The sequence below is a fragment of the Corella eumyota genome, chromosome 7 (genome assembly GCF_963082875.1).
Source record: "Corella eumyota chromosome 7, kaCorEumy4.1, whole genome shotgun sequence".
Lineage (NCBI taxonomy): Eukaryota > Metazoa > Chordata > Ascidiacea > Phlebobranchia > Corellidae > Corella > Corella eumyota.
The window spans coordinates 10,478,907-10,492,114 of NC_137496.1; the positions used below are offsets into that span (position 1 = coordinate 10,478,907).

General features: G+C 30.1%; 1 protein-coding gene across 1 annotated transcript; it reads left to right on the forward strand.

The window, feature by feature from the left end:
• The first annotated feature begins 466 nt into the window (after positions 1-466).
• On the forward strand, positions 467-13,204 carry LOC145759671 (adhesion G-protein coupled receptor G7-like). The gene is made up of 19 exons (XM_082573520.1): positions 467-675; positions 757-810; positions 2,511-2,648; positions 3,227-3,327; positions 3,673-4,168; positions 4,810-5,001; positions 5,503-5,624; positions 6,084-6,245; positions 6,673-6,791; positions 7,276-7,387; positions 8,246-8,461; positions 9,412-9,522; positions 9,810-9,950; positions 10,027-10,136; positions 10,471-10,678; positions 11,019-11,151; positions 11,486-11,643; positions 12,059-12,229; positions 12,859-13,204. The coding sequence occupies exons 1-19, from the start codon at positions 600-602 to the stop codon at positions 13,024-13,026; spliced, it is 2,988 nt and encodes a 995-aa protein (XP_082429646.1). The 5' UTR covers positions 467-599; the 3' UTR covers positions 13,027-13,204.
• The last annotated feature ends 4 nt before the right edge of the window (positions 13,205-13,208 follow it).

Below are 13,208 nucleotides of genomic sequence, written 5' to 3' on the forward strand. Positions count from 1 at the left end.
TCAATGAGAACTTCGACTATAACATTTTATAAATGAATTATAATTATCACGTTTTTATACCAAACAATAAAAAAGGCATAAAATTGTAATTTTTGCTATTAAAAAATAAAAAAAAAATTATATGTTTTAAAAAATATTTTTTTAATTTTTTACGTAGGATTTAATTTTTTACGTTTTTAGAGTTAATAATGACGTCACAATTGCTTAATTATGCGGTCAAAAACAAAATAATAAAAAACCCGAGTCGTATGATTACCACGACTTTTTCTATTCACGGAAATGAGGTCATATTTTCAAAATAATCACTTTTACATTTTGTCTTTTACTTATATCATGATCTTAATTTCTTAGGCAGACTTTCGAATACTAATTTCACTTCGATTCGTTTTTTTTTAGTTTAAAAACTTAAAAAACTATAAAATTTTTGCCAACGGCGTTTTTAACTTCATTTTTTTTAGGTCTAACCGCAGAGACTTATTTTGTAGTTAGGAATAAATGTTATATTATAAAATATAAAATGTGACCTTAAATTTTGAGATTTTATTTAAACAAATTAGATTTATTTTTTTAAAGTTATTAAGATTTTAAGATTTAGAATAATGAAAAAGTTAATACTTTTAAGCGCCGTGTTATTATATTTGTCTTATTGTCATTGCCAAAATGATCCAATAACGGGTAATATTTTAATTTAAAAATCACTGTTTTGAGTTTTCAAAAAAAAAAATAAGAATTTAAAATTTTTTTAATTATGTTTAGGTCTAAGAGTTTCTGGCACTGCCGTTGAACCTCTATCCCTAGTTCTCCCTGAAGGTAAGTTTTTTTAATTATTTATTATGGTTAACATTATTTTTTTATTATTTTTATTCTTTCTAGTCCCAATTTTGAAAGAACATATCTTTAGTTCCTTAGAATTTAAAAATCTGAAATTTTAGTATGTTGTTTATTATCAGATTATGTTTTCATTCTTCTATTTACAACATTTAATTATCACTAATTACTAATTAATAAGTGTTTATTTATTAAAATTTAAAGGTTGTTAGTAATTTTTTAAATCTTGGTCAATAGTATATCATGATATTAGTAACTCAAAAATGAATTAAAATTTTTAATTTTTATCACTAATTACTAATTAATAGGTGTTTGTATATTAAAATTTAAAGGTTGTTATTATTTTTTTAAATCTTGGTCAATTGTATATCATGATTTTAGTGTCTCAAAAATGAATTAAAATTTTTTAATTTCATCACTAATTAATAGATGTTTGTTCATTAAAATTTAAAGGTTGTTATTAATTTTTTAAATCTTGGTCAATTGTATATCATGATATTAGTAACTCAAAAATGAATTAAAATTTTTATTTTTATCACTAATTACTTACTAATAGGTGTTTGTTTATTAAAATTTAAAGGTTGTTATTATTTTTTTAAATCTTGGTCAATAGTATATCATGATATTAGTAACTCAAAAATGAATTAAAATTTTTAATTTTTATCACTAATTACTAATTAATAGGTGTTTGTTCATTAAAATTTAAAGGTTGTTATTAATTTTTTAAATCTTGGTCAATTGTATATCATGATATTAATAACTCAAAAATAAATTAAAATTTTTATTTTTATTACTAATTACTTACTAATAGGTGTTTGTTTATTAAAATTTAAAGGTTGTTATTAATTTTTTAAATCTTGGTCAATTTTATATCATGATATTACTAACTCAAAAATAAATTAAAATTTTTAAAATAGAATTTTAATTTTTATCACTAATTACTAATTAATAGGTGTTTGTTTATTCAAATTTAAAGATTGTTATTAGGTTTTGAAATTTTGGTCGGTTATATCTTGTAATATTTATAATTTGAAAATGAATTAAAAAATAATTCTTGTTTGTTTGTTATATATAAATGCTGGTTTGTTTATTAAAAATCAAAGGTATGTAATATTCTTAGTTAATGTTTATGCATATATTTTTTATTTATAAAATTTTAGGTTAAAAATAATCAAATAATTTCGAATCATATTTTATTTATCAAATAAATCTAGTTTATTTTTTATGTTGAACGTTCTACTTTACACCCTTAACATAGAGTAACATCAGCTACCCCGTCCCAGTCTTAAATTGACTTTTCCAGATTGGAATATTATTGATTATAAATGATTAATCGTTGGTTTAGCAGCTAAAGTTCATACCGTTTATAGCGCCTTACTAAATGGTGCTACAGCTTAAGAGCAGTGGGGATCAAACCCAGAACCTTATGTAGTGAAGTCAAGTGTTCTGACTAATACACCACGCTGCCGATGAATAATGGAAAAACAGATCGTTAAAAATGCGCTAATTTATTCTATTGTTTAATTTAAAAAAAAAAACAATAAAATATAGTCGTCATATTGCTATAACTAGTTAAATATCTGCCCTATAAGTTGGATTATTTTTTTGTTAAGTTACTAGTAACAAAAATTAACTTTTTCGAAGTAAAAAATGAAAAAAAATATATATATTTTTTATTTTAGGTGATTGTGATTTTTTCAGCGTTGTATTAAGTAATGGTAGTGTAACAGAGAGTGTTGATTATTCGTATGATTTCGCTTCACAATATCCAGAATATGGAACCATTCCTAATCTATTTGACCTTTGCGTTAACCGATCAGGTATTTAATACTTTGAAATATTTAAATAATATTTTTTTTTTTTCTATTCAGGAATTTTTTTTTTTAATTTTTTTGTGTATGCTTAAAAAGTATTGTAACGTTTGTATTAAATTGCTGACTCTAATATATTTTAAATGAAGCGTAAGCATTTTTTAATCTATTGTTAGTAACCTTTTTTAAAGGTACACAGCTATTTTCTTAAATAAGTTATTTAATTGTTTAAAAAAAATAATTTGACACAATTTTTTTATTTAACTTTATATGATCGTGTACTGATTCGAACACTTGGCTTTACTACATGAGGTCCAAAGTTTGAATCCCACTGCGCCTATGCTGTAGAACCCTTTAAAATAAGATGCTATATTCGGTATAAACTTCTGCTGAGCCAAAAACCAATTAATGTATTAATTATCGGACAGTTTTAATTAATAATATCTCAAACTGCCATTGTTCTCTTAAGACCAAGTCGAAGGTAACAAATGTTGATGTTTAGGCCATAAAGTCGACTTTTCCACATCAAGAATAAATAAATACAAATTAACATATATATATATTTAAATAATATCTTCATTTTTTAGGATCTTTCATTTATCCAATCTTATACCCTTTCAACTGTAGCCAAATACTTCAAGGCATTGACGCAGTTAGTTCTGGTCAACCAGCATGTATAAACCAACAGGTAAGCTAAAACATGTCGTAGTCGATTTAAATCACCTAAATTTTTTTTGTATGTACATCAGTTACTCCGGCCCAGTCTCGAGTTGCCTTAGCTGTTTGGGATATTATGGATTATAATTGCCAGATAATTATACTGCTGATTAAGTGCTGGCTCAGCAGTAGTTCATATCGTTTATAGCGCCTTACTTAAAAAAGGGCGCTACAGCATGAGAGCAGTGGGCATCGATCTCACAACTTGAGGACAAAGCAATATAACAAATTTAAAATTTGCAACAAGAAATAAAAAATGTTTTGTCGTAACAAAATTTAAATTTTTTTTAATAGTAAAAAATTTTCTTTATTTTAGAACTCTTCAACTCCCACTACCCCTTTACCGCCATTTTCTAGTACGCCCCCATCACGAATAATTAATCCAGTTTCAGAGGCCAGCACTTTCTCACCCCCACTTATTTTAGAAGTAACAACTTTACTCCCAAGCACCCCTTTACCATTTTTTCCGGACACTGTCAGGCCAACTCCGCCTTTTCCGCTATTGCCTCCAATATTAGAATTTCCAACTACGACAAATACAACATTAGAATCAACAACTGCGACAGATACAACATTTGAATCAACAATTGCGACAGATACAACATTAGAATCAACAACTGCGACAGATACAACATTAGAATCAACAACTGCGACAGATACAACATTAGAATCAACAACTGCAACAGATACAACATTAGAATCAACAACTGTGACAGATACAACATTTTCAACTACGCCGCTGCCTACAACGGCAGAATTAACAACAACACCCTTAACTTCAGGAATATTCAGGAATCCAGAATTTACAGAAAGTAAGATTTATTTTATTCTGTTCTTATGTAAGTTGACATTCTTAGCCATTGTTTTTCCATATTTTTATATTTTGTGGATCATTTACTAATTGTGTCTTAGGTTTGATCCCCACTGATCGCTGTAGCACCCTTAGGTAAGGTGCCATTAAACTTCTGTTAAACCCAAAACCAATTCGTTATTAAACTGCCAAAGTCAACTTAAGACTGGGTTAAGGTAACAAATGTTACTCTATGTTTTTTAACCGGCAGCATGGTGTAGTGGTAGGAACACTTGCTACACCACCATGAGGTTCTGGGTTCGATCCCCACTGCTTTCATGCTGTAGCACCCTTAAGTAAGGTGCTATTAACGGTATAAACTTCTGCTGAGCCAATATTTAATTAGCAGCATAATTACCGGGCAATTATAATTAACCGGCAGCATGGTGTAGTGGTAAGAACACTTGCTACACCACCATGAGGTCCTGGGTTTAATCCCCACTGCTCTTCTGCTGTAGCACCCATAAATAAGTCTTCCAAAAAAGGCAACTCGACCCTGGGATGAAGTAACTGATGTTACTCTATGTTTAGGTTGCACATTTATTCTTCCCACATCGAGGATAAATAACCCCAAAAATAAACTGTTCATTTTTTTATTTGCAGGGGAATGTGCTGTTATAAGGTTTTTGCTAGTAAATGGCACAAATGCTGCATTTTTTGATGAATTTCAATCCGGTTTTAATGAACTTCAATCTGGGGAATACCAAAATGAAGAGCAATATTTTGTCTTGGAAGATAACGGTTTTTCCAATTTTTCTTTGAGTATTGTACGAGATATATGTCGCACTTTTATAGGTAGGAATACTATTTAATAACAATTGTTTGGTTTAGTATTTTATGTTAAAACTTATCTTTTATGTGGGTATGCTGACTTTACAATCTAATTATTATTTTTTTTTGTATATATCTTTATCCTCAATGTTGGAAAGTCGAATGCGCGACTTAAACATAGAGTAACATAAGTTATTCCAACCCAGTCTCGAGTTACCTTCAGCAGTTTGGGAAATTATAAATTATAATTGCCCGATAATTATGCTGCTGATTAAGTCAACTCGAGACTGGGTTGGGGTAACAAATGTTACTCTATGTTTAAGTCGCGCATTCGACCTTCCAACATTGAGAATAAAGATATATACAAAAAAATAAAATATTCCAAACTGCCAAAGGCAATTCGAGACTGGGTTTAGGTAACAAATGTTACTCTATGTTAAAGTCTGTATATTGGCTTTTTTTTACCCAAATTTTGTATAGCATTATTAACTATTTTATTATAAAATTGTGTTTATTTTTTCTCAGCACTGGAGATTCCACAAATGTTGAATGGTTCACCTTTTAACTGCACTGATGTCTTGGATCGTTATTTTTCATCTCCACGCATGCCTTCATGTATGGAAACTATAGAGGAAAATTTAAACATGGTATATAATAATTTCAATTAAAGTTTCTCTAAAATTTTATTATTTTGAAGTCTAAGTGTTATTTTGTAAGAGCTTTAAACAAAATTAACTTCTACCTAGTAATTTCACTACAGAAGGTTCTGGGTTAAATTCCCATTGACCTCATGCTGAAGTGCCCTTGAGTAAGGCGCTATAAATGGTATGAAAACCTGCTGAGCCAGCACATAATTAGCAGTATAATTACTGGGCAATTATAATCTATAATATCTCAAACTCCCACAGGCAACTCGAGACTGGATCGGAGTGTAACTGATGTTACTCTATGTTTAGGTTGCGCATTCGACCTTCCCACATCAAAGATAAATTTAAACAAAAAAAAAAAAATAATATCCCAAACAACTCAAGACTGGGCCAGGGTAACTAATGTTACTCTATGTTTGAATAAATACAAAAAATTATAATTTTTACTTCTGTTTTTAGTTGGAAGAGTTACAACAAACTGGGAGTGTTGATATTGGTTTCGTTGCAAATAGTTTGGAAGGCATTGTAGCAAGCTCTCAAGCGCTAACATTTAAAGATAGCCAACAGACGGCTGATATTTTACAGATGGCTACAAATGATTTGATAGTGAATGATCAAAGGGTATTTAGTTTATTATTTTTATTTTTTGTATTTATTTTTTCTTAATGTGGGAAGGTCAACTTTTTGGTCTAAACATGGATTAACTTTTCTTTTTTTATATATTTTTATCCTTGATGTGGGAAGGTCAAATGCGCGACCTAAACATAGAGTAACATCAGTTACTTCGACCCAGTCTCGAGTTGCCTTTAACAGTTTGGGAAATTATTAATTAAAATTGCCAGATAATTATACTGCTGATTAAGTATTGACTCAGCAGGTGTTCAAACCGTTTATAGTACCTTATTCAAGGACGCTACAGCATGAGAGCAGGGGGAATTGAACCCAGGACCTTTTGCAGTGAAATCAAGAGTTCTAAAGATGATTAAGTCTAATTTACCAAAATACACTTTAGTAGAAAAAAAACTTTTTTACTATTGACAAATTTTAGGCTCAACCTGAAGTAGTGAACAGCATTCTTCAAACAGTTGGCCAACTTATAAATACATTGGACCAACAACCTCAAAATTCCGGCGGAATATTCCAAGCAGATCCTGTTCAAGTTGATGAGTTAGTTAATACATTTATTATATATCCTGACAGTGTAGTGCTGTAGTTAAGGTATTAGAAAGTTGGTGTAGTGGTTAGAACACTTGAAATTTTGCTGAGCCAACACTTAATCACCAGCTTAATTATTGGGCATTTTTAATTATCAGAACCGGCAGCGTGGTATAGTGGTAAGAACACTTGCTACACCACCATGAAGTCCTTGGTCTGATCCCCACTGATCTCATGGTTTAGCGCCCTTGAGTAAGGCGCTATAAATGGTATAAACTCCTGCTGAGCTGTGTTAATCAGCAGCATAATTATCGGGCATTATTATAATCTTTAATATCCCAATCTGCTAAAAGCAACTCGAGACTGGGTCGAAGTAACTGATGTTACTCTATGTTTAGGATGTGAAGTCGACCTTTCCACATCTAGAAAAAAATACAAAAAAAACTAAGATTATGATGATAAAATATACATAATTTCTTAATTTTTATGCATTTAGAACTGAAGTTCGATCAAGTCTACTTTTTTCTCTTCGTAATGTTGTACAAAGTATAGAACTACCTGAAAACCAAACCTCATTGGTTTTAACAACTAACAACATTGCAGTAAATGTAAGTGAGCTAGTGAAGTTCTAGATATAACTATTTTTATGTTTTTACCACCTCTTAAACTATTTTCTTTAACCAATGCACCATTTATTTAACCAGTTTATCATTTTCTTAGCTACTGCACCATTTTATAGATCACCATTTTTTTTAACCAATGCACCATTTATTTAACCAGTTTATCATTTTTTTAACCAATGCACCATTTAATTAACCAGTTTATCATTTTCTTAAACCGATGCACCATTCATTTACTAATTAACCAATTTTTTTTCTACCAACGCACCATTTTTTACCAGTGCACCATTTTCTTTACCACTACACCACTTCTATTACTAATGCACCATTTTTGTCAACCAATGCATTATTTCTTTAATTATTTCTTTTTCCTCTTTTTTAATTAGTGCACAATTTTACCAAAGCACCATTTTTTTTACTAAAGTACCATTTATTTAAACAGTTTATCATTTTCTTAAACCAATGCACCATTCATTTACTAATGACCATTTTTTTAAGATTGTTTTATTTTTTTACCAATGCAATCTTTTTTAACCAATGCACCATTTTCTTCAACCAGTGCACCATTTCTTTGTTACCAGTTCACAGTTTTACCAAAGCACCATTTTTAACTGTTCATTTTCATCAACCAATGTACCATTTTCTTTACCAACACACTATTTTCCCTTACCAATACACCACTTCTTTTACCAATGCATCATTTTCTTCAACCAGTGCACCATTTCTTTTTTACCAGTGCACAATTTTACCAAAACACCATTTTTAGACTGTGTGCCATTTTTTAACCAATATACCATTTCTTTTTACCATAGCACCATTTCTTTAAGCAAAGCGTCATTTTTTTAGATTATTCAACCTAGTGCCAGGGGTCTTGCAACGATTCGTGCAGCACAATCTGAAGACAACGACCTCATAGTAACGACTGTCAACTTCCGGAATCCAAATAACCCATCACGACGGAGTATTAGAGCAACTATGAATAGTTACACTAACCCAACACTGTTCTATGTTATTGTACTTGAGGATGGGAACCAATTGGATACTAGACAAAATACAACTCAGGTGATTTTTTATAAATTTTAAATTTTTTTATAATTTGTGTTATTTTGATTTTAATTAGTGGCTATTCATATTACTGCCATTTTACTAAAAACCATTTTTATTACCACCATTTTACTAAAAACCATTTATATTACCATCATTTTACTGAAAATTGTTTTATATTACCATTATTTTACTAAAAACCATTTATATTACCATTATTTACCTAAAAACCATTTTTATTACCATTATTTTACTAAAAACCTTTTTTATTACCATTATTTTACTAAAAAAACATTTTTATTACCATTATTTTACTAAAAACCATTTATATTACCATTATTTACCTAAAAACCATTTTTATTAACATTATTCTACTAAAAACCATTTTTATTAACATTATTTTACTAAAAACCATTTATATTACCACCATTTTACTAAAAACCATTTATATTACCACCATTTTACTGAAGACCATTTTATTTTAACACCATTTTACTGAAAATTGTTTTATATTACTATTATTTTACTAAAAACCATTTATATTACCATTATTTACCTAAAAACCATTTTTATTACCATTATTTTACTAAAAACCTTTTTTATTACCATTATTTTACTAAAAAACCATTTTTATTACCATTATTTTACTAAAAACCATTTATATTACCATTATTTACCTTAAAACTATTTTTATTACCATTATTTTACTAAAGCCGTTTTGTATTACCACCATTTTACTAAAGACCATTTTATTTTACCACCATTTTACTAATGCCATTTAATATATTCACCATTTTACCGAAATACAGTTTATATTACTGCCATTTTACTGAAGGGGCGTACCGAAATCAGTTCAAAGTTTTTGGTTAAAAGGGTGTTTTCTAAATAGGGGGTTGGGGTAGAAGAGGGTTAATATAAAATGTCTTCTTGTCGGTAAATTTTTTTTACATGAAGTTATTTTTTTTTAGGTTGTTACTGTAGGTGGACGAAACATAAGGAATGCCTCAACAACTTTTTCCATTACAATGAATGATGTTACTTTACCTCCAGAAAGACAACCAATTGATGATACATTAATGGTAGGTTTAATTTCAGTTGGTGTTTTTGTTTGTTGATAATTTGGCAGCGTGGTGTAGTGGTAAGAACATTTTCTACACCACCATGAGGTCATGGGTTTAATCCTCACTGCTCTTATGCTGTAGCACCCTTGAGTAAGGCACTATAAACGGTATGAACTTCTGCTGAGCCAGCACTTAATCAGCAGCTTAATTATTGGGCAAAATGTAAGGTCCTGTGTAGATTTTTTTTGTAAGTAATATTGTTGACAATAACTTTTTTTTTTTTTTCAATCAATTTTCAATTTTAGACACAACTTACTGCCTCCAGCATTAAAATGTGGAATTTCAATACTTTAAGATGGATAGAACCAGACTGTATTAGAACAAATAATGGTAGAACATCACCTAGTTATTCTTGCAATAACTTTGCAAGTTTAACCATATTGTTTGTAAGTTTATTTAAAAAAAAGTAATTTTAATTTTTTTTAGTTGGAAATTTTGATTTTTTTTTACAAATATTTTTAGACGTCAATCGAAGTTCCGTCAAATTTTGCGCTTGCTATTTTTAGTTACATTGGTAGTGGGTTATCCATTCTTTTTCTATTGGTCACTGTCTGCATTTACCTATACTTTGCGTGAGTAAACAATTAATGTAATATGCTTGATTTTATGGCCTTTACGTGGATTAGAACACCTAGTTTTACTACATGAGGTCCCGGGTTTGATTCTCACTACTCTTATGCTGTAGCACTCTTTAGTAAGGCGCTATAAACGGTATCAACTTCTGCTAAGTAAGCACTTAATCAGCAGCTTAATTATCGATCAATTATAATCTAAAATATCCCAAACTGCCAAAGTCAACTTAAGAGTGGGTCATGATAACAAATATTACTCTATGTTTAAGCTTGTAAAGTCAGGCTTTCCAAATAAGGATAAATAATTAAAAAAAAAGTAAATTTTTATTTTTAGAGATTTAAGGAACAAGAAAACCACCTTTGTCTTGATCAACATCTGCTGCAGTTTGTTTGTAGTATACCTAGTGTATGTTGTTGGCATTAACAGAACCGAATCTTTTAAAGGATGTGATTTTGTTGCTTTTCTGCTTCACTATGCTACTTTATGTACCTGGGCCTGGATGTCAATTAATTCTTATGATATGTATGCAGCTTTTATTAAGGTAATATTATTAAAGATTACATATAAATATATATACATAGTGGTTAGAACACTGGCTTTACTATGTGAGGTCCCTGGTTCGATTCCCACTGATTTCATGCTGTAGTACCCTTAAGTAAGGCGCCATAAACGGTATAAATTTTGAGTCAAAAAAACAATCAAAAAATTAATTATCTGGCAAATATAATCTTTATTTTTTCAAACTAGCAAAGTCAACTTAAGACTGGGTCAGGGTAGCAATTGTTACTCTATGTTTAGACTGTATAGTCAACCTTTCCTTATTAATGTATGTGAATTGACTAAAAAATAAAATTTAGATGAATAATTAATTTAATTTATAGGTTAGCATGAATCGAAATACAAAAGGAAAAATAGTGAAATATTTCTTGGCGTATGGACTGACTTTTCTCATAGCCTTTTGGGATATTATTATCTCAGTTGTTATTGTTAAAAGTAATAAAGACGAAGAAGAAGGTAAAAATTTAAAACTTTGTAATTATTAAAATAATATTAGGTGTATATCAAAAAATGTTGGCAGTATGGTGTAGTGGTAAAAACACTTGCTACACCACCATGAGATCAAGGGTTCAATCCCCACTGCTCTCATTCAATCCCCACTGTTCTTATGCGGTATGAACTCCTGCTGAGCCAGCACTTAATCAGCAGCATAATTACCGGGCAATTAAAATCTATAATATCCCAATCTGCCAAAGGCAATTGGAAACTGGGTTGGGATAACACATTTACTCTTTGTTTAGGCTATTAAGTCAGTCCCACCTTTTACTATTAAGAAAACTTTATTTTTTAGATATCTTTAATTTACCAATCTATCGCCTACCTAATGCTTGTTGGCTACAAGGCCATTCTTTGTATTGGGGTTTCCTTCTACCTGTTGGTCTTGGCCTTGTCTTCAATTTCACAATTTTTGTTTTAATAACAGTCAAGTTGTGGAGCAAGGAACAATCTGTAAGTTTGTTAAAAAAATCTTATGAAGTCAGAATGGTATTATTTCTTTAATGTTGTAGCATACTTATTTTTATATTTATTCTCAATGTGGGATGTAGTATCAATATTTTTGTATATTTATTTATCCTCGGTGTTGAAAAGTCGACTTCACGGCCTAAACATAGAGTAACATTTGTTACCCCAACCCAGTCTTGAGTTGTCTTTGCCAGTTTAGGATATTATTGAATATAATTACCCGATAATTAATCTGCTGATTGGTTTCTGGCTTAGCAGGAGTTTCTACCATTTATAGCACTTTACTAAAGGGCACTTCAGTATGAGAAAACAGTGGGGTTTAAACCTAGGACCTTAAGTTTAGACTGTAAAATCCGCCTTTTTCATTAAAAAAAAAAAACAATATTTTAATTTTTTTTAGATTCGTTCTTCAGCAAAGAAACGAAACACCCGGGACCGATTATTAAATGCTGTTACACTTTGTAGCATGATGGGATTGACTTGGATTTTTGGATACTTTATTCTAGTTTCTGAAAACATCAACTTTCAAACAGCAATGCAATGGCTTTTCACTGTCTTCAATTCTTTACAGGTATGTACTTAATTTTTTATATTTATTTATATGGTGTTAACTTTAACGTGGTATAGTGGTAAGAACACAAGTTTTACTACATGATATTGTTGGTTTGATCCCCACTTCTTTCATGCTGTAGGGCTTTTGAGTAAGGCACTATAAATCATATGAACTTCTGCCGAGCCAAAAATCCAATAACAGTTTAATTATTGGACAATTATAATCAATATTACAAAATAGCAAAGTCAACTTGAGACTGGGTCAGGGTAACAAATCATGTTTAGGCTGTAAAGCTGTCCTTCCCACATCGAGGATAAGTAAATACAAGAAATAGCCTTTATTCTCGATGTGGGAAAGTTGAATGCACGACTTAAACATAGACTAACATCAGTTACTCCAAACCAGTCTCGAGTTGACTGTGGCAGTTTGGGATATTATAGATTATAATTGCCCGATAATTATACTGCTGATTAGGGGTTGGCTCAGCAGGAGTTTATACCGTTTATAGCGACTTACTCAAGGGTGCTACAGCATGAGGTCAGTGGGGATTGAACCCACGAACCCATGTGTGGTGTAGCAAGTGTTCTTACCACTACACTATTATACCTGTTTAACTATACCAATTATTATAATTATATTTTTAATAGGGTTTGGCGATATTTTTACTGTACTGTGTTAGAAATAGAAAAATAAGACTGGTTTGGCTTCCCACTTCAACCTACAGTAGTAGCTCAACTAAGGGGACCAATCTTAATATTAGTAGTGGGGGGAAAAGTAAATCAAGCTCCGAAAAAAATACTGACACGAATGTTTAATTTTTAATTTACTTTTTGTGTTTATTGTAATTATAAGTATTATTTATTGTGTGTTTAAACTTACTCAATTTCCTATATAGATTGTACTTATCTTGTGATTTTTTTTTGTCGATTTTAGTAAATTTTTTAATCCTATTTTTATTGTGTTGTATTTTTTGTATTAATAATAAAATAATGTTACC